This window comes from Betta splendens, chromosome 21, assembly GCF_900634795.4.
Source record: "Betta splendens chromosome 21, fBetSpl5.4, whole genome shotgun sequence".
Classification (NCBI taxonomy): Eukaryota; Metazoa; Chordata; class Actinopteri; order Anabantiformes; family Osphronemidae; genus Betta; species Betta splendens.
Genome location: NC_040899.1, coordinates 3,939,677 through 3,966,014, shown reverse-complemented (window position 1 = coordinate 3,966,014; position 26,338 = coordinate 3,939,677). Strand labels below are relative to the sequence as shown.

Here is a 26,338-nt window from a genome sequence, read left to right as displayed (position 1 = left end):
GTGGAGATGCTCGTCCATCAGCGGCCGGGCTCCGAGGCCGCGTCACGCTGATTCCTGCAGGTTTGACGCAGGGTTACACCAAAATGAAGAGCAGCGCGTTTAACTGGAGCTAAAGTGGAGTTTGAACCTTTTTTAGCCACCGGGGGAACGAACAAAGGGCTCTTTCTCAGCTCTGCTCTGTTAGACACCAGCTTTCTCTCCTTATTTCCTTTCCTTCCCTTGAGCCTGCGACAGAGCTGTTGCAATGAAACTGAATCTAAAGGTTCTGGGCCTGAGAGGAGGAGGAGGAGGAGGAGAGCATCTCTGCTCACGTGGCTCTCAGGGATGAGGAGGAGGAGGAGGAGTTTGACTGCAGGGGGTCTGACTGAAGGCTGCAATCCCTCAGCACCTGCTGGGAGGTGAAGAAGGGAGCGATGAGGATAAAGGACGGGATCTGTTAAGAATCTTTACAAGCTGCACTAATTTATTAGGCACGGTTTTCATGACTCAGATAGTTATGAGTGTTGGTGTGTGTCACAGTGACGTGCTGCTGATGGATCATCAGTTTACCAGTAATCAGGGCTTCTGTTCGCTTCTCTTCTCTCTCTCTTTGAGGTCTGCACGGTCGATCAGTTTGAACTTCTTCCTCTTTCTCACTTTATCTTGTTGACGGTGTGACTTTTTCATAACAAAAGTCCCGACTGTGTTGTCCAATCGTGCAAACGTCACGAGGCACAACATCAATTATCATAAAGGTGCTAAAGTTTTTAGGAGCGTCCATAGAAATGTTTTATTGTAATAGTGATGCTGTTGTTCTGCCATAAATTCAGACTGCAGCTGTTCGCCGTTTGTCCCACTAACATTCATCTATTAAATCTTAACAAATAGCTTAGATTTCATGGTTTGTTGTGTAAAGGCTGTTATCTAACGCGCTCATCTGCATTATCTGAGCAAACAGATGTTGTTTTTGCAGCCTGGTCCCTGAGGTGGCAGGAAACCCAGTCCGGCTGCCGATACTTTCATACATGCTTCATGACGGACTTGCAGCTTGTTGCTGTTGTCATTTTCACAATATTGCAGTTTAGAAATTTCAGTTGAACGTCCACAAATATACGGGACTGTCTGGCCGGTGACGTCCATACACCAACTTCCTCCTCCCTCTTCCTCATACTTCTTATCTTTCTTCTTCTCGTCTGTTTCTTGTTCCTCTTTTATTTCTATATATATATATATAATATATATATATATATAACAACACATAATGCAAATCCACCAAGGCTACCCTTAGTTTCTATTCATCAGTCGTATCGTAATCGCATTTTCAGGCAGTTTTGACTCATTTTCATTCAATTTAAGCCTGAGGAGTCTCTAATAGAATTTAGAGAACGGCTTATTGGGTAGTTTCTGTGTGAATAGATGTTTTCATGACCAGTTTATCAAGCTGATGACGTCTCCTCCCGACCGGCAGATCGTCACAACGGCTGCTTTGTTAGATGCACGTTGTGAAGTTTCACACATGAAGGCTTCTATAGAGATGTTGTCCTAGGTGTGAGAAGACGCAGCCTTTGGGAGTTTGTCGCGGCTGAAGCCATGAGGGAAGAAGAGTCTGACGTCAGGAGGAGCCTGCGTCAGAGGAGTTCCCTGTTACAGCCTTATAGATTGACTCAACCAGACTCTAATGTAAAGAATCCTCTGCTTCCTCCTGTCATATTTGAACTGTGGCAGCAGAAGAGCGAGAGGGAAGACCTTCAGGCGTAGTAGGAGCACGTGCAGTGAGACTGTGGAGCCTCTTCACGGTTTGGATTTGAACTGAACGGCAAAAAGTCACGAGTGGACGAACACGTGAACATTAAAACAAATGCACCACATTTCCAGAGTCGGAGCATCCGCCACGTGTTCTGTGGCTTTCCTGCCTCTTCCCTCATTGATTCTCCCCTGGCTTTTCGTAACAGCAGCCCCTTCATTCCGTTATCTGTGACGCGGCCCGGCCCATAAACCCCCTGAAAGCCCCTGTGTTAGTGTCCAGTGCCTCCACGTGCTCTGGGTGGCGAGTGTTGGATGGTAAACAGGCACCATCGCGTGAATCTGGCTCCTTCAAAACACTAAAGCAGCGCCTGAATGAGAAGCGGGGCCAGATAAAGGCCGGACCCCCCCACACCACCATCACCCCCACCCCCCCAAACACGCGCCAGCTCACTTGGCGTCTGCTGGAGTCGTCTAATGACAGTTGCTGGCCTGTCTGAGCTCCTGTGGTTTAGGGTGGACATGCAGTGGACCCTGAGCAAACGTTGGGTGACCATCTGGAGGGGGAAGTCAAGCTGCTGCCGGTGGGGGTGTTGGTCCTGTGCACGAGCTTAAGTGTTGCTCGGACTTAGGGACACGTTTGAAGGCGTAACGTGGACCAGGCGGGTCTTTTGTTCTGGAGGTCTCTGTCCTCCACGTCTGTTTGGTGGACGGCCCCACGCCGGGTCCAGACTTTACTGCATTAATCCTCTGAGCTGAACTTACGGAACACAACACAACTATCTAGAGTTCTATAGAAACCCAGAAAATCCCACTTGAGCATGTGGGCTTTCTTCAGCCTCCTCCTCTCCCACATCCACACTTGTTGCTAATAAATCCCGCTCCTTTCTTTCCTGAAGTTGTGTAGCTTCTTTCAGGGCTCCACACAGAGGCAGCTGGCCGCCACCACTGACGGCCTCATTAGCCTTTGTTTTCATCGGCCCCGAGCCGTCAGCTGACCCCAAACCCCGGCGCCTGATTGGACGGCAGCGATGAGCCTCAGCCAGCTGACCAGAACCCCGGCCTGTCATTGGGCCACAGTTCGTCAAAGCACTTCCTCCTGTAGCTGGGCAGACTGCGCGCACTCCCAGGAGGCCGAGGGGCTTTGGAAACACACACAGGCTGCAGTCAGGAGGACGGTTAGCTGTGAAAGCGAGCAGAGCGGCTGACTGAGAAGCTGCACACAGCGCCTGTGGTGTTGTCTTGTAGTGATGCTGTACTTCATGTTGATAAAAGGCTTCGTTAGGCAGAGAAACGCACACAATAGGCTGACATGAAGGAGGGAGGTTTTCAGATGCAGGCTGTTGTCGTGACTCCAGACGGGTTGTGTTACCGGGCAGATACAGGAAGTCGGAGGCCGCTCATGCAGAGAAGCTGATGAGACGGAGCCGCCTGCTGCTAAACGTCTGTGTGCTGTTGACTCTCATTGATTGAGTTGATGAGATACAATAACTGATGCGAAAGAAAATCTTTCAGAGCTCAATAACATGTCTATAAAAAAGGTATGTGTAGGTTTTGAATCAAGGTGGTTCTAAAAACCTTTGTCCAAGCTCTTTAAGATGATGATGATGATGATGTTGTTGTTTGTATTGAGTATTAAGAGTCTGCCTGTTTGACGCCTGTTGACAGCAGCTGGTACTGGGTCACTGCAGGGTCAGACGTGGCAGCCCCCCCCCCCCCAAAACCATCCTCCGGGCACCAGGTTGCCTTGGAGACGGGTTTGGTGAACGTTGAGCAGTGCAGCCCTGTGCTTGAGGAAAAGGAGGTCATCTGGAAAAATAAACTGGCGCAGGTTCTGAATGTAGTCGAGTGTGGACACGTTGATAAAACAGTTCCAGTCATGTTTTTGACCCACATTGAATAAACAGCAAATAGTTGAATAATTATTTAATATTTACAAAGATTTTTATTCCTTCTATGTTTTTTTCTAGTATTTAGAAACTTTGTAATAACAGAAGAAGGAACCGAACTGTACGGACACTTCCATTTCTTAATGACACTCTTCAGATCATAACATGGGGGAAACGGAAACTTGATCCAAATGTGGCTCATCTGTGCAGCTGCAGGTGAGGTTCAGAGGTCCGCGTTGCTCAGGGCTCCAGTTTAACCAGCGTTGGGCTTCAGCTACTTGGAAACACACCATCCATAACTAACACGCTGTGTCTGTACAGCTGAACAGGCCCGGGCCTGTTGAGGATTTCACTGACTATAGGCTCCCTGTGAGTTTGACACGTGCACCAGGAAAGGAGCAGATGGGGATGATGATGGCAAAGTGGACCTTTGCAGAGAAACGTGACTCAGCTCCGTAGTGTGATTGTCTATTTGGCTGCAGTCTCATCTGTAACACACAGCCCTGAGCATGTGAGTGTAACAGACATGAAACCACCTCTCCGTCCCTCTAGTGTTTGCAGTAAATGCATCACCTCCACTTACACATTTGTCTCATGCATTGGAGACACTGAGCCTGTCCTGCATCTGACCGACACTCACTCACAGAAACAAGCTCTGCCTTTTTGGTCTTTCTGTATATTCTAATCTTTCCGTTTTTGTTGCGCTGCCGTTTCGCCCTATTGAAACTCGTCAGACCTTGTGAAGATGCTGCACGTAAAACAAATGTGATTTTCGCCTCCATAAATAAACTCGACTTGTCTCCACACGTCCGAGGGGAGGATTGTGTGCGACTGCGTTTGTGTACTAACTGCAGGTGAACGCATCCGTGGCAGCAGCAGCAGCAGAATAAAAGACCTGGACGAGAGACGGATTCTCACACGCTGTAAATCTCTCAGCGGCGCTAGAGGCGTTTACTGCTGCTTTTATCACGGTGCCGTTGCTGTGCAGTGAAATCACTGCATAATCGCCCTTCTCTCTCGTCTGACGTTCCCCCTCCTCCTCTAACATGTGATGAAACAACCCCTCGCTGTCCACCTCCCCCCTGTTGCTGGATGCCCTGCTGACCTTTGGGCGCTCAGCTGATGAGCCCTGCAGGCCGTGGACAGGAAATGGTGTGAGTGGCAACGTGATGCTGCTCGCCCTCCATGTCAGTCAATGGCTCTCAATCTGTTTGCAGCCTAATGTGTTCAGTAATGACCCGGAGCACGTGTCGTATAGAAAATCCAACAGAGAGGGAGAACTCAGCAGAACGCGGCCCGGGGCGGCAGACGGCGAGGAGAGAGAAGCCCAAATACTGAGCCTGGGTTCGTTTCCCCGTCGCTCATAATGACTCAGCGTCAGGGTGACGGCCTCGCAGCAGAGACGGTGTAGAAAGACCTGGTGACGTCACTACTCAGGTTAAACATGAACCACAGTCGGATGTGGGGGAGGATGATGCAAGCGTGGTGCAAAGCCACCTGAAAAGGATTGACTGCAGCTCCACCACCTCTCACTGGTGAAACGAATCGCAGCCTCCAACAGCACCAGCCATGGCTCTGTGTCGTCAGATGAGAGGAACCAGGCACTGGGGGTCATCGGCCAGAGCAGAACGGAGACCGAACAGTGTGTTCGTCTCGTCTGGCTGAGCTCACGCCACAAACTGCGATGGCGCTTACGCGAGGGCCGTGAGACGCGAGAGCAACAGAAACGGGTGTGAAGGCCGAGCGCTGACCTGGTGCCGCGCGCTAATGAGGCCGGCGGCGGCTGATGAGTGGGAAACGCTGGCTTTAATGGTAGCTGTGGTGCGTTCAAGTACAGCCTGGCGACGGACCCTTCGCCGCCGCTGAGGTCAGATGGTGTCTCTGCTCTAAATGGTTTCACTCCAGTGTCACCTCGTTTGAGCGTCGTCCCAGTTTCTACTGGTTTATAGAAGGACGTTCCTGCTCTAATTCCAATTGTAAAGTCACTCACCAAATAAGAAAAGCCACAAAAGGCTGCTCTGCTGCTAATTCATCTGGAGACGGATGGAGGCCACTTCCTTTTCCCTCTGATTATTCACACATTGCTGCTACTTTCTTTTTTCCAGTGAGCCTCGCAGCAAACACACTGAACACTGAATCTACTCATTTGTCTTGGCTGATTTGTTTTTCGTCGTAGCCCTCGTCTCTCGTTATTTTCCTGCACCACCCTTTCATTCTCTCCGCGCCTCCCTCTTCGTGCTGTAGGTTAAAGCTCTGTCTATTTATAGCGAGCGGCAGCAGAGCTGAATTGTGGGTCAGTATGTTGAGAGGGAGGAGGGGCCGCCGCCGCCGCCGCCGCTGCTGATTTGAGGTGCATCACATGTCTTGAAGGGAGAACGTTTACTGCTATTTACTTTTAAATCCCACTTGTTGCACCAGTATTGAAGAAGGCCAATGTCCCATAATGCCTTGCTGCTCACTATGTACAGTCACACGTGCACCGTTCGAGCGCCTGCTGTGTTAATGTTAACAAAAGGTTGGGTGGAGCTGAATCCAGGTCAGCAGGCGATTAATTATTTTTAGAACCACCACCAGCTTAGATATTAGTCAGCTGAAAACAATGGCGGCGCAGAGTTGCTTAGAACAACACATGGCTTATTTTGGACGAGCTGAGCTGGACGTCCGTGTGTTGAATTTCAACTTTCAACTGGTATTTTCCATTATTTTTGTTTTTCTTACAAACTTAAGGGGAAAAACTGATCGCAATTGGAGCAAATGAAAAACCACACGGAGGCGATGTCATGGCGAACGCTCGGCTTTGGCAGCGCCGCTAATGTTTTGGACATGTGGTCGTTGGGCCCATGTTATGCTAGAAACTAATCTGAGCTCAGATCAGCCCCTGTCCTTCAGCGGCAGCGAACCCAGCAGTGAGCCAGCGCTTGTGCAGTTACTGTTGACTTTAGACTTTGATTGAATTACACTTTATTCCCCATAATCCCTCAGCTCTGTGGGTAGACGCGCTGGGGAACTTTAAAGGAGCATTTTCACCTGTAAACCCCGTTCCTAGCCATTTATTGGCCCATTTCCACTCTGGCCGTTAAATGCGTCGCCTAATCTCTGTTTGCGATCTGCACAAAGACCTTTTCACTGCACTGAGCCACTGCAAAAACTCTAATAATGCTTGAAAGTGATAGGGGAGAACGGAGGCATCGTTGCCCTGAGCTGTTGCAGATACATCACGCTTCATTATCAATGGGAGCTAAGCTGCAGGTAAATAACAGGGTTGGACATTATTATGTGACCTCTGCCTTCCCTCTAATAAACCCACAATGACCACCGTGCAGAACCCGTCCTTTGTGTGGGTTTGTTGAGAGCTCAGACATGAGCGACCGCGTCTGCAGGAATGAAATAAAGAAGTGTTCTCATTGCCGGAGCAAGAGCCAGTGGAGGCTTGTGGTTTTTAGCTGGCGACTGCATTTATTTAAAGGCAGTTTTTAGTTGATTATCATCGAGAGGTTCAATAATCTCCTGCTCCTGCACAAAGAAAAGGAGATCACATTCACTCCAAGTCATCACGTTTGACTCGTAGCCTCCGCTGTGTGTTCCATGTGTTTTTCTGTTTAAGAGCTTCACTGGATGTGGTGATGGTTTTTAACAGCACCAGAGGCTTTCTGGCCGAGCCGGGAACCCGTCCCGTCCTCCGTCTCTTCTTTTATCAGCTTTGTGTTTTCAAACGTCTCAGCCTTAATTAAGCGCGCCTCACCCTGAAAACGGAGCCCATCCCTTTTTATTGCAGACCACTGTGAAGTGAAACCTCCTTCGGACCTCGCTCCCTCTATATTTACCCGGCCCGCTACCTGCCCCCCCCCCAGATCCATTAATTACCCCTACAGGCCTTTGAAGAGGTGATAAAAATGCCCGTGCTGAGGGCTGCTCCGGTCTGACTGTCGCCCTGCCCTTGTGCCTGAACAGAGGGTGTAGCTACACGAGCATCCCTAAAACTCCATGGGTAGAAAGCCTCGTGGCCCCAGCGCGCTGGCCCGGTCCAGCCCGGTCCGACCCGGTCCAGCACGCATGCTGCAGAGGGGAACGTGCACCAGGCTCCTGCTCCAAAGCGCAGGGAAGCCGGGGAGCGCTTGTTTTTCTTGGCCCTTCTCTGAAAGGCTCGGCCCGTTTCGCTCTCTTTGAACATCTCCCTTCGTTCCGCCTTCCTTCCGCTCGTGTGCTCCGCGGCCCGGTTTTTACGCCCGCTCCTCCAGCGCTCTGAACACTGCGGCGGCCTGTGCTCCTGCTATCAAAAGGCCGCTCATCAGGAGCGCCCAGGTTTGGCTCGGAGCCGGGCCGAACCGCTTCGCTCAGCGGACAGGCCCATGTATTAGCAACGACGGGGGGATCTTCAGCCGCTCCTGTCTGTGTCATTGTGCTTTGGAAACAGCAGGGCCACAGTCTGAATCGGGACATTTGCATAAACATTTACTGGCGAGGCTGCACAGAGGTGGTTCAAACATGAGACAAGCCTCGAGTCTAGGTACATGAATGCATGCAGCATAAATAATGTAAGTAAAGAATTCTCCACCTTTTAGCCCCATTTCAAAGGCCATAGAACCGTTTCCATGGTGATATGGTTTGGCTGCAACCCCTGGAGGTTCAGGTCATAAGCACTAATTTGTGGTTTTAAAAGTGAAATGGCCATCGTATGCTTTGTTATAAACTGAGCGCTCATTAAACAGGCTTTTAACTGATCTGTTAGCTGTGGGTCTAATCGCTGCACTGTTTAAGTGATCAGTGTGTTAATAATTTGCATGTTGACTGCATCGTGTGTGTGCGTGCATCCGTGCGCCGGAGCTGTGGGCGTGGCCATCTCGCATCAGCGGGGAGAGAAAGTAGGCCAGCGCCGCGGACGAACGAAGCCGAGGACGCAGCTGATCTCCACGGCTCCTTCACAGGCTAACGGGCTAATTGAGTTAGCACCTGACGACGGCGACACCGGATCACACGCTGGAGCGTCCACTACCGGTGGCGTTAGCACATCGCTAACCTCATCTGCTGCCTTTCTCTGCCAGTATCATTGGCTCCTTTGCTGCCGTCACTGGTTCTGTGCCTTTGCTGGGCCTCATCCCAAGTGTCTGCGCCGGCCGCTCCGACAGGATTCATTTAACAGTGCTCTACTCCCCGATTCATATCTGCATCCCGCGCTCAGCCAAGATCAACACTAACGAGCGGCTGAGAGAGAGTAACGAGCTCCCAGCAGCCACTGGGCTGTGGCCGCTCGGCGTGCGGAGGTCACAACAGGGGTGATGGGAGATAATTCTGCCGGTGCTGAGCCGCGTCCAGATGCTTCAGACCAGAGTTTGACAAATGGATCAACCAGATTATTGATTCCAAAGGGTCAAGAGGTCACTGGAGTCTCGTGTGTTTGCTTCAGATCAGGATGTGTGCTTTTCTCCCCTTTGCGTCTTCAGGAGGAGGACAGAGACTTTTCCATAATACGTTTCTGCCAACAAAAGAATCAGGAAGGAAACGGTCTGAGACAAACAAAGCCAGATCTTGTTCCCTGATGTGGTCCGAACGCAGCAGAGCCACTTCCGTGTCCTCGTTGGCTCGTCGCGCTCGCTCTGTGTCTCTGCCTTCGCTGTGTTGTCCCTCATCCTTGTGGCTCATTGGAGGAGCGTCCACGCGTCCCCACGCTTCGTCCCAGGTTCTCCACGGTTCACCTGCGGTTCCCCACGCTTCGTCCCAGGTTCTCCGCGGTTCACCTGCGGTTCCCCACGCTTCGTCCCAGGTTCTCCGCGGTTCACCTGCGGTTCCCCACGCTTCGTCCCAGGTTCCCCACGGTTCACCTGCGGTTCCCCATGGTTCTCCACGGTTCCCCACGGTTCACCTGCGGTCCCCCTTGCTGTTCACCTGCGGTTCTACGGCTGCAGCGCGTGGCGCCTCGGCCTCTGCTCGGCGATGGCCTTCGTGGGCACTCAGCAGTTTCCCAGCTGCCTCTTTGGGGCCGTGGAAAAGCCCTGATGTTGTGGTTTGTCGGCCTGGGTTTGAGCGGTGTCCGTTTCACAGGCCCTCATTCCTCCACGCGTGTTTAAAAATGGGTTACAGGCCGTTACGTTATGGAAAGTTGCAGCGGTGCCCAGAATGTAACCCTCTTTACTACGATGGATCTGATTACAGCAGCTATGCAGCGCGGCCTGAGTGCTGTTGGACCACGTTTTATTAACTAACAACTCCTATAGGTTTTCTTGAAGATATTTTTATTCCACTCGATGTCACGCCGCTGTCAACATTGTTCTTTCTCCCAATTAACAGTGCTCGGCGTTGGTCTTCCTCAGGGAGAACTGTGATCCGTGACTCAGCTGCGTTCGCTGGATGTCTCTGCACGCGTGTTGCTAAAAAGTAGAGCGTCGGCTCTACTTTGAACCACGCAGGACGGAAGCGACTGAAATGTTTGGCTCGTTTGTCGAAACTGGTGATTTGGTGGAACATTTATTTAGTTTGCTTGTTCCAAGTCTTTGCTAATTTTCTCCATTTTAGATTTTCACCTGAGTGAGCTTGCGTTTATGTTGTGTGTTCAGTTTGGGCTGAAACCCAGAGGTGTGATCATTACACTGATCAGCAGCACTGAACCGCACGCACGACTGCTTTATCAATAAGTATTTCTCAGCACGATGGATGTGAAGAAGCAGAACGTCTGAGTCTCTGTTGGTGTTTGTACCAAAGCTGCACCTGGCTCCGTCTTCATGCCCCAGAGCCCAGAGGGCTGCAATAAAGAAGGCCTTGTCCCAGAAACCAGGATGCACACACGCACACACACACGCACACACAGAGCTACACACACACGAATGCACGAACGCGCACACACACACACACACACACACACACACACACACACACACACACACACACACACACACAGAGCTACACACACATACACACATGAATGCACAAACGCACACACACACACACACACACACACACACACATGAATGCACAAATGCACACACACGTACACACGCACACACATACAGAGCCTCACACACACGAATGCACGAACACACACACACACACACACACAGAGCTAAACACACACGAATGCACACACACGTACACACGCACACACATACAGAGCCTCACACACACGAATGCACGCACACACACACACACACACACACACACACAGAGCTACACACACACACACACACACAGAGCTACACACACACACACACACACACACAGAGCTACACACACACCTACACACACACAGTCGGGCCTGTTTCCATGTCTAACACCAACTGTGCTGCAGTGTTGGTAACAGATCATTGTGCAGGTTTGTGTTACCTGTGGAAGATGCCACCACAGAAGGCGTGAGAGCCTCTTCCTTTGTGTCCTCGTTTGCGATGACTCCACTCCGTCGGCATTTCCTTCAGGGGAAGTCACAGTTCCTCCCTCATCTTAGCTTTCTGGCCTCACCCTCTCCTCTCTCACACTTCATCTTGTCCCACCTTCTTCTCCATCCTCCGACTCTGGACGTCCTTCCTCCTCCTCCTCATCTTCACTCAGCCTTTTTTTCTTTCTGCTGACTTCCCATGTTTGCTGCAGCAGCCTGAGATGCAACGGAAAACAGATTTCCGGTTTTAGACATTTGTAGTTGTGCAGCAACGACAGAGGGAAACAAAGCCTGAACATGACCCGGCTTTGCTCTGCTCCTCTTTATCTTTATCGAGGGGCCACCGGTCAGAGCTAGTGAAGTCGGCAGCACTCAGGTGCCACGAGGGTCCTCATTAAAGCCAGGCGCTGACTGGACGGAGCAGCAACCGCAGCGAAGGAAGCCCTGAAGGCCGACCTCTAAAGGCCGCGGGGCTCGTTGGACTCGATGACTGGCGCTTTAATGACGCGCTGTTATTTCTTTAAAATGGCTGCTGTGAAGCTAATGTGGCGTCTGTGAACCTGTCAGCGTGTAAACAAGAGGCTCTGATTTGTTAAACCTCCACAGGTTAATCTGAGTAGGTGAATTGTCGCCTCATTAAATCCACTAATCTCACAGGAAACCAGGCTTTTATAATCCCACACACTAAAAACACCAGCGCTTTAGTTTCCATGTGCTTCGTGGGCAGAAACGGGGCGTCCTGTCACCGGTCGTGCTCTGAAGCCAAGGAGGTGTCAATAACTGCTTTATCTGCGTTCATGCACACAAATGGTCTTAGAAGAAGCCCAGTGAAGGACTAACTGGGACTAACTTCCTGCCTGAGGCCTCCTGTGTTGGCAGGAGCAGCAGTCATGCAGATGAAGCAGGACAACAGCCTCCGCTTTATTTCAGTTCTTAGAAACTCTTTAACTTGGCCTGAACTAAACCAGAGGAGTTCAGCTTCAGTCCTTCCTCTGCATCTGGTTTAATCCTCTCTTTGCTGCTGTCACTGTTTGTATCACATAAGTGCATTTGCTGTCGCCTTCAGTTCATGTCTGTTATAAATTATTGTTTTCTATAATGAGGCGAATCAGACTTTATTGACTGTGTACCAGTGCATTTGCTTCTGTCTTTTGCCGCTGGCTCCTACATTGCACTAATTAACTAGATTAGAAAGCATATTGAGAATCATCAGCGCGTGAAGCGACCTGGATTTTTCCTTAAAGCTTAAACGAGTGTGTTTGTGAACAAAGGAACCAGAGGAGATGATGGTGATATCATCTTTTACCCGTGTCTGCGGGGGGAGGTTCTGTAATTATTCCAGTCTGGGTTCTGAGGTCACCTTCCTCACACACAGTGTGCTGTTCAACACAAAAACGAGAGCGCTGCGCTGAAGGCAATGGCTGAAGCCGTCGGGAAAACACATTTTTAGAGACGCGGGGATCAGGTGACAAACACGAGCGCGTTCATCCATCAGCGTTTGTCATGATGTCACCGTGCAGAGTTTGCCTCAGGACGCGCGGGAGTGATTTGGACAAATGGTGAAACCTGCAACATGTGTTTAAACCTTCACAAAGCTGCTGCGTCAGCTGCTTCTGACCAGAGCTCCGGGTTCACGCTCCGAGATGTCAACAGCGAGGCTCTTATTGATGTGAACGTGTGTTTTCCTGCTCTGCTAGAATCATTGTGTCTGGAGTTAAAGCTGCTGACTCAGCTCCACGACAGCACCGTGAATGATGGAGAGAGATGGGACACGAGGATGATGAGGATGATGAGGATGATGATGATGATAATAAAGTAGCTTGGTTCTTTCACTGGACCAGTCAGGTCCTTGGGCGCTCTGTGGTTTCAGTGGGTTTATCACTTCCTGCCAGGAGCAGCCGCCTGCTGTTGCTGGAAATCAGTCCGGTGAAAGAAACGTCTGAAAGCCAAGCCGTTGAGCTAAAGGAGCTAATTCATTAATCATCCCCTCTGGGCCTTTGGAGCTACGCATGATCGTTTCTAATACGTGTTTACATAGAACATGATTAATTAGCTGCACTTTCTGTGGCTCTTTGGGGTTTAATTCTTTTATTTAAGCTTATTTTGGACTTTTCAAACTTGAATGGATTTGGATTTGGTAAGAGCTGGTTGGTGTCTGTCTCCTGGTGTAGTTGTGTAAACATGGCTTCCTCACTAAAGCAACACAATCACGCCGTCGTCTTCTTGCTCTCTGTTTTCACAGCCTAACGTTGTCACCGCGCACACGCTGCGTTTACCGTGAGCAGGATTCTGCCTTGTTTTCCCACAGTCGGACACGAGCAGAGATTTGCAGTTCGCTCACGGATTCAGCCTTGACCTTTTATAGACCCCTACACACACACACACACACACACACACACACACACACACACACACACACACACACACACACACACACACACACACACACACACACACACGTCCCCTGTGGCTGAACCAAAAATGGGTTAATCCCTCATCACTCAACCTGTGCCAACTCATTCAGGAACCGGGCCGCTGGCTCAGGTGTCACAATCCAGTTTGACACAAAGGGAACCTGATCATGTGGCAGCGCACACACACACACACACACACACACACACACACACACACACACACACACACACACACACACTGTAAACATGATGCAGTCGTAGGTTCCCAGACTTACAGTAACACCGTAAATTCTCTCTCCATGCCCAGTTTTGGGCTGAGGTTCTGCCTCTGTACCTGCTACAGATGCAGGTTGAACGTGCTCTGTTTTTGTAAACACACTTGTGGAGAGTTATTGTCGCTTCACCTTCCCACATGAAACAATGCGCTGAGGCTGTTGAGTGCAGGAATGCATGGGGTTTGGCCTGTGATTCACCGCGTCGAGCTTTGTTCTGAATGTGGCTTCACTTTTTATGACTGAGTGATTGACTGGTTGAAGCTCCACCGGTCAGCTCTGCGTCATGCGCTCGAACAGGTTCCACCTTCACTAATGTCTCTCTTATGCTTTTCTCTCCAGGGGCGACATGTCAAGACGGGGCAGCTGGCGGCCATCAAAGTCATGGATGTCACTGAGGTCTGTAAACACCAGGAGCTGCTGGATGAAATGTGTCTGTTTCCATCTGTTCTCAGCAAATCAACAGCAAACAGCCTTCGCTTTCATCAGTCACCAGGTTATAGGCCGATTTCCCCTCATTGTTTGAATGTCAAATAATAAGACCCTTCGTGAAGCTGGTGAAGGATGAGGTGAGGTCATCAGGAAGCTGAGCTCCTCGTTTAGGGACGCAGAAAGAAGCCACTTTACACAGACTATGGAGCTATTATGGGATAGATATGAGAAATGCCTGAGGTCAGTGACAGAGTCTGCAGCAGATCCCAAAGTCAGACAACATTTATAGATTTGAAATGGAAGTTTAATTGTGTCCGACTTCGCTCCCCGAGCGCCTGGAGACGGTGAAACCCTGACTCCATGTCGTTCCTCCACAGACACAGACACAGCTTCATAATGTGTGCGTGTGTGGTAATTGATAATGTGGTAATTCATTGCTCTTGCGTTGCTCATCGCCGGGTAAATGACTAAATGAGACAAATACTCAAACGCATATTTGAGGTCGCTTGACCGTTTCCTTCCTTGAAGAGGAATGAGTGCGTCATCGAGGCTGGCACAGAAAAGCCTTTAATCTGGGTTAACGGTGCCTGAAGAGGATTGGACTGTCTGTCTGTTCGGACCCTGCTGCTTTATGCTGGGCCTCAGCAAACCCTAACGTTGGCTATGAATTAGTACCAGAACGAGCAACATCCACAGACGTCGACTCACTTCAATAGGATCCTCACAGTGGGTGAGTGATGGTGAAGTTCAGTCAAGACTGCTGCTTCTTCCTTGTTTCACTATTCAACCAAGAAGCCAGAAACCCCCTCTGGATGAATCTGTACAAACATCTGTATAAGGGTCCATGAGTCCTCACGATAAACAGTGCATCTAAGTATTTCTCCCCGGCGGCGTTTTATTTTTAGACCATTCTCTGCATGTTTTCCTCCTCTTCACACCCTCATGTTTCCCTGTGACTGCGGCCGGACGCACCCCTGAAGGAACGACTGGCCGCAGCACAAAACGATCAAAGGACGACTTCCTGATCACGGATGACCCATCCCAGCAGGAGGCCTGAGCGTCTGCAGCCTGTACCTCCTCCTCACGCCTTCTGTGCTGGCTGCATTATTAACTCGAGGTCACTAGTTTCAACCCGCTACAGGTTTTCATCACGCGCCGCTAATGGCTTGTAAGAGGAGGAGGAGGAGAGTGAAACCTTAGACGGAGGCTGAGTGGGAGAAGGAATCAGGGCCAGCGTCTCCCTTCCCATCGGGGAGGTTCATCTGAAGTGCAGTGGGATTATGGGAGGGGCTCCGCTGCCGCTTCCTTCTTCCTTCACCTTCGTCTGTTCTCTCCCCGTGCGTCCTCCACTCTTTGTTGAATCTGTCGTGCTTTCTTTGCCGGTCTTCAGTTTTTTTTCTCGTCTCCATCCTTCGCTTGACAACTCATCTTTGTGAGAGAGTGAAGGAGAATGAGAGGAAATGGAGAGGATGAACCCTGGAGGAGGCGCCGCCGTAGCAGCGCTGCGCTCTGTTCCTCTCTCGCTGCTCCTTGATGTGATGCAGTGAGATTCAATGGGGAGAAATCGATCTCGATTAGTGTGAAAACACTCGGCTTGCAGCTTTATCTCCAGCCTTTGTCCACTCTGGGGAGGCGACGCACACACTTCCACTTACGCGGGCGCATCTCCAGGAGCCGGCGCTCTCCCTGTCCGTCACAGCTCCGTCCACTCACACGTGTGAAAGTAAGAAGTGGGAAGGTGTCAAAGACGTGGAAGTTCACACACGGCCTGCGCCGACTGCACCAGATTCCATCCACACAGTGTGGAGTGAAACCTCTCAGATGGACGGACTCCTGGCTGTCACGCTCCCCAGAGGATGAGCCTAATGACTTCTCAGGCCACTCACTGTGCGTTTAGTGCTGCCTTCACCTACTTAGATGTCATCTGTGTGAAAAGATTTCTCAGTTCTCTCCCATTTGGAAAAACAGTGTTTTTAGCAGCAAAGCGCAAATGATGAGTTTAATGCAAATATGTTCCTAATCGCTGCAGACGAAGCATCACATTAGCTGCAGCTCAAACATAGAATTAGGCCTCTTCACCGTCACTTACACTAGAAGTGCTGCAGGAAATTCCCCACGACGGCAGATCAGCCCTGCTTTGAGACGTGACCCGTTAAACACAGCTCAGCGTTAATGGAGCTACGTTCTCACACAAATGCTTAATCAAGTTAGCAGAAATATGAGTGAAGAGCTGTGTTCGTAGATCCGCACACGCAGAATGCGATAAATTCTTATTCAAGTGTCTGTTGACGCTCCAGTTACGTGAGGAGCTCACAGTAATGAGTCCAGCTTCCTGAGAGCCTGTCGGACACGTCGGCCTCTGAGTCTCCCTCCCACGCGGCCGCGGGTTTCATTATCCTCCCTCGGCCCGCGGTTCTTTCCCCGCTCGCATTGTGTGCTGTAATACTTCAGCAGCAATATGGCCGCCACCGAGTCTCCCCACCAGTTCATGCCCAGGAATGATAATGAGTAGCTTCAGGACGCCTTGTTTTGACAGACTGTGAATATATAGCACAGCTGTCGTAATGATGGGAGGCCTGAACACCGGGTTAAAGTCGTTATAGGACACGGAAATGGAAAGTGATGCTGCAAGGACGACGGGGAGGGAGACAATGAGACAGACGGCTGGTCCACAGACAATGAACACAGGAGAGAGAGGATGATGTCACTGTCCTCTGCTGTTGTACCTGCTGCTCCGTGTCCTTCATTAAACCGAAGCCGACTGCTCCATTAAATCCAACTGGTCGCTTATACATGAGCATGTTCGACTGTGTTCTGTAGCGCTGGTACATTGAAGCTTCATGGGCCGTCTCCCGTCTGTTTGTGTGCGTTGCTGCTGCTGACTGCTTGAGTGACAGGCCGCTCCTCACCTGCTGGGTGCCCGGCTTACTGCGCTCTGCTGCTGATGGGTGGATTAGAGCGGCACCGGCTGCTGCAGTCTGGGTGGTCGGGCTCCCGACCCATTGGTTGGCTGGATGAGTTGGTAATCAAGTCTCTGGCTGCTGACTTAAAGGATTGGCTGAATGACCAACTGCCCCCATCTTCCTCACGGACGGTCAAAGCCCCCGCTGAAGGCGCATTTAAGCCACAAATATTTGGTAGCTCTCATCATGTGAGAGCATTTCCCCTTCAAAGTAACAGCGCTGTTCAAAAATACTGTCCAAGTGACTGACGGCATTCATAGAGTAAACACGGATGAGTTGAGCTGTCAGTGAACCAAGCCTCTGCGCTGGAGCGATAGTGGCGCTGCAGGTGATGCAGAGGTAAACACGGCTTCATCTGTAAATGTGGCAGAGATGCCCTCGAACCCCTGGACGGCTCAGAAATGTCAGCACAGGCGTCGATAAGGTGCCGTCTTCCATCGTTTCCTATTAGATAAAAAAAGCCCGTATCCGCTCTGACAGGCAGCAGAGTGGCGCGGCTCCCTGCGGAGCTCAATACACAGCGCTGTGGACGACTTGGCAGCGTTAAGTCACAGGCGTGTGGAAGGAGTCCCACTAAAAGCTGCCTCCCGCAGTTAAAACTCACTGTAAAGCGTGTCACTCAGTTACTCAGCGAGTCGTTCAGGAGGTTCTGCTGTTGGTGCCGATCCACTGCACCGACCGGGAGAGAATCGCTTGATCTGGTTGTGTGTCTAATATCCTGAGTGCGAGAGGGGGATGTTTGTTCTCTTATCATTTCAAGTTTGAGCTGTATTTGTTTGGTGGGAACCGGTTATTGGACGGGCTCTGACAGCAGCTCGTCTGTTATTTGTTTTGTTGCTCTTTAGCAAACACATAAAACCCATGTCTCACTGTAGCATCGGGGCTGTGACAGATTGCAGCTCCTTCCTGGTTTCATATCGTTTCCCGGTTCGGGGTCGAACATCTGTGAGCGCGTGCAGATGTTGGAGATGTGGTTTGGCTGCGTTACGTGTAAAGCTGTCCAGCAGTGAGAACGCATTGCACAACCAGACATTTCCTGCTGTAACAACCTGACGGGAGGAACCACAACATTAGCTCATGTGAGTGCGTCCCAGCGGCCTCGCAAACGGTAAAGGTTTTTTGTTTTCCTACAGGATGAGGAGGAGGAGATTAAGCTGGAAATCAACATGCTGAAGAAGTACTCGCACCACAGAAACATAGCCACCTACTATGGAGCCTTCATCAAGAAGAGCCCGCCGGGCCACGACGACCAGCTCTGGGTGAGCTCTGACCTGTTAATATGTCGCTGCTTCCTGTTTCCTGCCGCTGCTCGTGTTTTTTCCATTGACTTCCTGTTTTCAGGCCCTTTGAAAGCGTTGCAGCCAGTGATCCATCCCTTTCACAGGCGCCGTTGTCGTGTTGTGTTCAGGTTCTCGATTCTCACTTTTCTCCTGTTGTCTCCACCAGCTGGTGATGGAGTTCTGTGGTGCCGGGTCCATCACGGACCTGGTGAAGAACACCAAAGGCAACTCGCTGAAGGAGGACTGGATCGCCTACATCTCCAGAGAGATCCTCAGGGTCCGTTTCCTCAGAGAAACACCTCCACGCGATGCAGATTAGCGGATGAGCATCATTTGTGTTTCCCTCTTCTCCGCAGGGCTTAGCTCACCTTCACGCTCATCACGTCATCCACCGCGACATCAAGGGGCAGAACGTGCTGCTGACTGAGAACGCCGAAGTCAAACTGGGTACGTTTGCTTTGCGTTGGTGGAACCAGAGCGTTTGCATTGATTCGGCCTGATGAAGCGGCGCTGCAGCCGTTCATTCATTGACATGTGACTGCGACCGCTCTCTCGTACGGCGCTGAATGAGTGACGCGGCCGTTGACGCGCGTTGCTGACCGTCCGTCTGCCTCCTCAGTGGACTTCGGCGTGAGCGCTCAGCTGGATCGGACGGTCGGCCGCAGGAACACCTTCATCGGGACGCCGTACTGGATGGCTCCAGAGGTCATCGCGTGCGACGAAAACCCCGATGCCACCTACGACTACAGGGTGAGGACAGAGTGCGGCTGAGATCAGCTCATGAAACGCTTCATCCACACAGAAGCAAAGCTTTTACCGCTTTCACCCTCTGTCCTGCAGAGCGACCTGTGGTCCTGTGGAATCACGGCCATAGAAATGGCCGAGGGAGCTCCCCGTGAGTGCTCGTCATAGCTTAAACATGAAGGCTTGTTTGATCAGGAAGGGAAAACGTGACTCTTTGTCTCCTCCAGCTCTATGCGACATGCACCCGATGAGAGCCCTGTTCCTCATTCCCAGAAACCCTCCTCCTCGACTCAAGTCCAAAAAATGGTGAGCTGTCATCTGACTTTTTGCCTGTCAAATCGTTGTTTCTCAGACTTCTGGCTGAACTGGCGACTACGTTGTATCTCACAGGTCTAAGAAGTTCTTCAGCTTCATTGAGGGCTGCCTGGTGAAGAACTACACTCAGCGTCCTCCCACCGAGCAGCTGCTCAAACACCCCTTCATCCGCGACCAGCCCAACGAGAGGCAGGTCCGCATCCAGCTCAAAGACCACATCGACCGAACCAAGAAGAAGAGGGGGGAGAAGGGTGAGTGTGCAGCTACGGCCGGGACGCGGCCACGCTCGGGCCCCCGCGATGCCGTTTAACCAAGGACGCGTCTGTTCCAGATGAGACGGAGTACGAATACAGCGGCAGTGAGGAAGAGGAGGAGGAAGCGTCGGAGCAGGAAGGAGAGCCCAGGTACCGAGTTACTTAGTGAAAGCACACGACTGCAAGCGTTCTGTCTCCAGCTCCGCGACCCTCTGACGTCTCCTTCCTGTAGCTCCATCGTCAACGTGCCCGGAGAGTCCACCCTGCGCCGCGACTTCATCCGGCTGCAGCAGGAGAACAAGGAGCGCTCGGAGGCGCTGCGGCGCCAGCAGCTCCTGCAGGAGCAGCAGCTCCGCGAGCAGGAGGAGTACAAGCGCCAACTGCTGGCCGAGAGGCAGAAGCGCATCGAGCAGCAGAAGGAGCAGAGGAGACGGCTGGAGGAGGTGAGCAGGAGGAGGAGGAGGTGGTGAGCATGAGGAGGAGGAGCAGGAGGAGGTGAGCAGGAGGAGGAGGAGGTGGTGAGCATGAGGAGGAGGAGGAAAGAAGTAAAAGCAGAGAGGAGGAAAGAGCAGGAGGAGAAGGTGAACAGGAGGAGGAGAAGGAGGTGAGAAGGAGGAAGAGGTCAGGAGGAGGAGCAGGAGGAGCGGAGCAGGAGCAGTCAGCGCTGCTGTAGGAGACGCGTTAATCACCTTTTAAGGGTGTTTGGCTCATGTGGAGGTGGAGACAAACCACTAACATCTACACTGTAAAACACTTGATAAGTGGTTATTCACATCAACATCACTCTGTGTCTTTAATGGTTTTTAAATCCAGCTTGTGAAAAGGCATTTTGCAATAAATCTAAAGTATCATTTATTTACAAGCGTCGCTCCCCAGAGGACGGTTCTATAAATAAGCCCTGTTCCGAGAAGGATGTGACTTATTCATGAGGCTTCTACTGTACGTGCATCCTGAGCCAGGACACGTTCGCCTCAGAGGCTGATTTTACAACACTAAGAGGCGTTTGGATGCAGGAGGAACGGCGCGTTACAGACCATAGCATGTGTCACAGAGGAATCCCAGGCTCCAGAACTTGGCCCAGATACGGCCGCAGCGCTGCGTGTCCGGTGCCGGCGCCGCAGCCGAGTCCAAGCACGGGCTGAACCACGCGTCCAGCTGCTTCCTCAGGTGCAACTTCTGTGCCTGATCTCGTAATGCGATTAGCACTTAAACAGCAGATGTGAGATTTCTGTTGAATAATTTTGCACAATAGGCCCTAAAATCAATTTTAGGCTGCATTGAGCAGAAACCTAATGGCTGTTCCCCGAGGACACGGCGGAAAAGCCTCTGTAATGATTCCTTTATCTCTCGGAGCTGTGGTCCTTTTGCATTAGTGTCTGCGTGATCCCGGGTGCTGCCTCCTCACAGCAGAGAGGAACTGTGAGCGAGGAGGAGACGATTATGGAAGAGGACGGGGGAGACGGAGCTCATTTCTCAGGCAGGAAAGAGAGGGAGAGGCTGGAATACTGTGGGAGGAGCCTCTTATTCCTCTGTGACTCTCTGCATGTTGAACGTGCTCCGACAGGAAGTGTGCAGGTGCAGGTTTGAGCTCAAGGCCTCGCTCCGATTCGGTACCGACACATGTCCTGACAGTGAAGCCACAGCTCCTCCTCATCACGCTCACGGGCAGAAACCAGATGTTGACATAACTGCTCCCCGCTGCTGATATGAGCCTCTCCTCCCTTCAACCCGCGTCTCTTGTGCCGGCGCAGCAACAACGGCGCGAGCGCGAGATGAGGCGGCAGCAGGAGCGCGAGCAGCGCCGGCGCGAGCAGGAGGAGAAGAGGCGCATCGAGGAGATGGAGCGGCGGCGCAAGGAGGAGGAGGAGCGCAGGAGGGCGGAGGAGGAGAAGAGGAGAGCCGACCGCGAGCAGGTACGAGGAGGAGGTTCAGGGAGACGCACGGGCCGTGTCTGTCGTCTCCTGTTGACGGGGGGCGGGGCTGTGTTTGATTGACAGGAGTACATCCGGCGTCAGCTGGAGGAGGAGCAGAGGCACCTGGAGATCCTGCAGCAGCAGCTGCTCCATGAACAGGCCATGCTGCTGGTGAGCACTCATATCTGATATATGAATATGATATGAATAGAATCATTTTCCTTCCTCTGATCCCAATGTTTCTTTCTACACATAGTTTCTTGCCTCTAAATCCACATTATGTTCCTTTTTTCCACCACCTTCTGTTTGCCAGTAATTTCCTTAAATGTTTCCTCAACTCCCCAAGTTGTTAAATTTCATAATTATTATTATTGTTTCTCCGTTACACAAACCTTTCCTACAAATCGAAGCGGATTCCAGTTTGTGGGATTAACTCCTGACTTCTGTGGATCCCAGAGGAGACGTAAACAGAGTCCAAGCGTATTATGTGCTCCTGGGTTTCTTGCTGCGTGTTTACTGGGCGCTCTGATGGTGACGTCATCACCAGGAAGCCCGTCACACGTGGAGAGGGTTTCCCTTGGATTTATTCCAGATGACTTGATGTTCGGTCACAGCGGATGTTCTCATAATCACAGGATGTGACCGCTGATGCGGTCACTTCCAGGTTGATCATCATGATTTTATTATTGCAGCGTGCTCTGGTTAATTCATGGTCATTGCTCCATAAACCTTAAAATCTTGGCTTTAACTCAAGCCGCCCTATTAAATTTGACCAAAGTCTCAGCTATCAGAACCATAAACCTCCCATATAAACCGTCAGTTTTATTCGTTTGGGTTTGTAACAGACTAATTGAACATTTGCTGTTATATTAGTTTTTTCAAGGGACTGCATGAAAATTATTTGGTGACTGGTCTTTAAAAAGGAAGCTTTATTCTTCCCCTTTTCTTATCACATCCAAGTTTAGTTTTAAGTTGCAACATAATTACTGATTCTGACTGGGAACAATTAAATGCTGTGAATTCGCAGCACTAATAATTGTCGCACAGTCCCTTAGTTCCAGTTAGTTGCTGCAGGTTTTTCACCATTATGACGTCAAACTATCGGGGAAAGCTGCGTTTCTGGCCCTGTTCCGGTTCTGACCCTGCCTGTACTCAGGAGTATAAATGGCGGGAGCTTGAGGAGCAGCGCCAAGCCCAGAAGCTCCAGAGACAGCTGCAGCAGGAGCAGGCCTACCTGCTGTCCCTACAGCAGAACCAGAACCTGGACAGTAGCAAAGCGGCCCAGCCACCGAGCACCAAACCCCCCCAGAACCCCCAGAACCCCGAGCCGGACAGGCTGAAGCCCCAGCAGAGCCCGGAGGCAGACTCCGTGAGACCACCACAGAGCACTGACGCTGAGAAAAGCCGCTCCGGTCAGAATCCCAGTCTGGAGCAAAGTGCAGAAGCCAAGCTGCCAGTCACGGACCTGCAGGACTCTGAGCCCGTCACAGAGGTGAACCCTCGCAGGCTGCTGTAGAACGCTTCCTCTGCTTGTGTGCACTCACTCCCACTGCTGTGGCTGCTGGTGTGGGATGTGGAGGCTTCTACTAGAAATGTCTGTCTAGAACTAAACGGGCCCATGATGCGCAGCGTTCTCCACACTTGGCTTTAAACAGTCTTCTGGAGAATCATCAGCTGTGGCAACTAAAACATCTGTCAACTCAACAACAGAATAAACTGTGATGCTGCTAATTATGTATTCAAACAAAGTTTATTTCCATTTTGAATGTTTTCATAGTGAAGCGTAGACATGCATGTCCTCTCCTCTGGTTCTGGTTCTGTAGTTCTGTTAGCAGCCGTGTGGGAACAATAACACTGCAGCCCGAGGTGCTTGTACTGCTGCTCGTACAACAGTCTGTTCTCTGCGGGAGGAAACTAACAAAGCGTAGCCTCCGACGGGTTTCAGCCACTCACTCTGCTCTTCATGTACTGACCCGCGCTGACCCGTGAAGCCGCTCGTCTGCCTGCTCTTCATCTGCGTGTGTGCGTGTGTGTCCTCCTCAGGCCGATGAGCGGTACCGGAAAAACATCCAGGGTTCCCCTCAGTCGGCCCAGACCAAACCGCAGCAGCCCCCGGTGCCGCCGCGCTCCGAGTCGTCGCACCCCAACGGGAACGCGGCGTCGGAGGCGCCCGCCGTGCACCGGCCCGTGGAACCACAGGTACCAGCTTCCCTTCACCGTGTGCGCCGGACAGAGTCGGCCCATTGTTCTTATTTTCTACTGGTTTGTTTAATCGTGGCCACAGCACGGAGCAGACTGAGCCTCAGTGGGAGATGTGACTCACGCGCTCCTCAAACCAAAAGCTAAACGGGTTTGGGTTTCATCCGAAGCTCAGCTGTGTTTTGTACTTTGATCCGTTACCTTTTGTTTTAATCTCAAAATGAAGACTTCCTGTTGTGACTTCAAATTAAAGGCTGGAGCTGAGCTCATGGCTCTAAACTAGGAGCCCTGCTCTGCTGATGGATGGGTTCATTTACCGCCCGTCTCTGAACTGCTCCTTGTGGCAGAGCTGATGTCTGTGACCTTTGACCTTTCCCATCCTCTCTCATTAGGACTCTCTCCCTTTTTTTTTTTGAGAAGCTGTTCTGTTTTACTCACCTCAGCTCTTCCAGGTTCTAGCTGCCGTCACCTCCATTAGAAGAACTCGACAGACTCGTCTTTTTGTTCAGACAGTTGATTTATCAGATTGTTAATGTTTTATTGCCTATAAAATGATCACAAAACTCTCCTCTAATAACGAACTCTTTGATTGACAGGTTGTCCTCCCACTTATCGAGACAAACAAAAGCACTTTCACCAGATGTACAATTATGACAGAAGCAGTTAATTTTCCTTTGCGAGAATGAGCATTGTTGGGATGTTGGGAGTGTTTCATGATGGACCTCCTCGTTGGGAACGCGTGATTTAGTGTTCATAAATCACTGGCACCCAGAGTTGGGGTGACTCAGACGGTCTTAATCATCGTCCTAATGAAGGAGCAGGAATAATCACTGGAGTCAATCTGTTCTGATTGTGTCACAGACTAAACTCTACAGTCGTGGTGAAGCAGGGGTGATGGAGTTCATGGTTACGTTTGCTGTAATGAGTGGATGGCTGTGTTTGAGCCTTGGGTTGTGTACTTTAGTAACGAGAGGATCATTTATGAGCTAATTAAATAAAAATGACACGTACAGGAGCGAAGCTGCTGCAGCGTTAGAACCGGATGTGATGCCTGAGCTGGAGGTGCTGACTCTGTAGATGAAGCTGTAAGGGATTTTGTTAGCAGCGGGCTGATTGTCAGGTGGTTTTAAACTGGTGTGACATCTCTGTGGCTCACTTTTCTTAAATGAGGCAGGATGTGAAACTGAAGCAGCAAGCTTTCTACTCCCAGCCGTGAATGTGTGTTTCATATGACCTGTATGTGATTATGCCTCCATTTTTACTGAGTGGTGAAGCGGATTCCTCCTCGAGCCTAAAGCTGCTTCATCCTCCTGCTACAGAACCATTTTTTCATCACTGACATATTTTCATCATACAGTATATAAGAAAACTGTGAAGTTACATTAGACCCACCACTGAGTCAGGATCCACTCGGCTTCATCTCTCGCCCACTGCTTGAGCTTGTCATTGTCTTTGTCTTCTGAAGTTTCCACCACTGCAAACTGTGTTTGTGTCTCTTTAAAAACATGGGTTCTTCAGAGGGGCTGACGTTTGGAGCCAAGTAGTTTATTCTTCAGACTTCAGCAGGCGATTCTCGTATAAAAATGGACCTTGGTTCCTGACTTGTTGAATAGAGTATTTATCAGGTGCGATTTGGGCAGACGACCAATTTTACCTGTCGGCCTCAAACCTGAATAAAAACAGATTAGACGTCAGGAGAGGGTAAATAATTGTTTGTTGTCTGTATTATACCCTCTATAACCACCCAAGCCCAAATTAAATGGGTTTAACACACACCTTTTAACATTCTAACTCTATTTAACTAAACATTGTGCTGGTTATTACAAATAAAGCCTGCATTATATGCAAAATTTCTCTAAGTTAGGCTCCAAACTGGCAAATCCCTGAAGACACCCTGCAGCCCCTGTGTTTGTCAGTGCCCTGCATGCAGACTCACCCGTTCTCCTCGAATGTGCTGTGTCTCATCTGTAAGGTTCGTTCCCATGTGGCTGCTTTAAAGAGCGGCAGCGTCATTGCCTCATCGAACTCCTCCTCCTTCATCCAACCCACCGTGTCGCGGTCGCAGTCCTTCAGCGAGCCGCTCGCCTCTAGCTTTGAACATCTTCACCTTCGCAACAGCCAGGACCCCCACCAACACCATCACCCTCCATCTTCATCATCATCATCATCATCACCATCTGCACGCACTGACCCACAGTCCCACTCCCAACCTAGGCCCCCACCCAGTGAGCCAGCCCCTCCAGAGGAGGCCCCACCCAGGGTAAGCATGAAGAGTAGCGCTGGTGGTCTGGCAGCAGCTGTCACGGTTCACTAGGCCAAGAGAGGAAACGCAAGCTAGGTTTCCTTCAGACGTGGATGCAGGGAGCTGTGGGAGCTGTGAGCTGCAGGTTACTAAGGCGACGTGTATGAACGACGGGAGACAGTCCGTCGTTCAGAAAGTCCGACTGCTACTTACAAACTGCTGCGGTGAACAAAGTGACATAAAGGTTGTTTCGTGTCTTGTTTTGGCTGCTGTGACCTGATGTTCTGTTGTGCACAGCGTGTGTGTTTAATATGCGGGTCGAAGGGTTGAACTAGA

The 26,338-nt window shown here is 50.8% G+C and overlaps 1 protein-coding gene across 9 annotated transcripts in view; it reads left to right on the top strand.

The window, feature by feature from the left end:
• Positions 1-26,338, top strand: part of LOC114847509 (mitogen-activated protein kinase kinase kinase kinase 4-like) — a 40,458-nt gene that overhangs the window by 5,361 nt on the left and 8,759 nt on the right. For 3 of the 9 annotated variants that reach the window (XR_008693431.1, XM_029137331.3, XM_029137334.3), the window contains exons 3-17: positions 14,003-14,059; positions 18,189-18,314; positions 18,502-18,612; positions 18,692-18,782; positions 18,955-19,085; positions 19,176-19,230; positions 19,307-19,385; positions 19,470-19,645; positions 19,726-19,798; positions 19,881-20,091; positions 21,400-21,561; positions 21,646-21,732; positions 22,718-23,053; positions 23,605-23,760; positions 25,733-26,020. Coding sequence is in view for 8 of the 9 variants with exons in the window: in XM_029137331.3 (XP_028993164.1) it covers positions 14,003-14,059; positions 18,189-18,314; positions 18,502-18,612; positions 18,692-18,782; positions 18,955-19,085; positions 19,176-19,230; positions 19,307-19,385; positions 19,470-19,645; positions 19,726-19,798; positions 19,881-20,091; positions 21,400-21,561; positions 21,646-21,732; positions 22,718-23,053; positions 23,605-23,760; positions 25,733-26,020 (2,139 nt within the window). In the remaining variant the exon portion in view is untranslated. The remainder of the gene's footprint in view (positions 1-14,002; positions 14,060-18,188; positions 18,315-18,501; positions 18,613-18,691; positions 18,783-18,954; positions 19,086-19,175; positions 19,231-19,306; positions 19,386-19,469; positions 19,646-19,725; positions 19,799-19,880; positions 20,092-21,399; positions 21,562-21,645; positions 21,733-22,717; positions 23,054-23,604; positions 23,761-25,732; positions 26,021-26,338) is intronic. The other 6 variants (XM_029137332.3, XM_029137336.3, XM_029137335.3 and 3 more) reach the window with 3 other exon arrangements.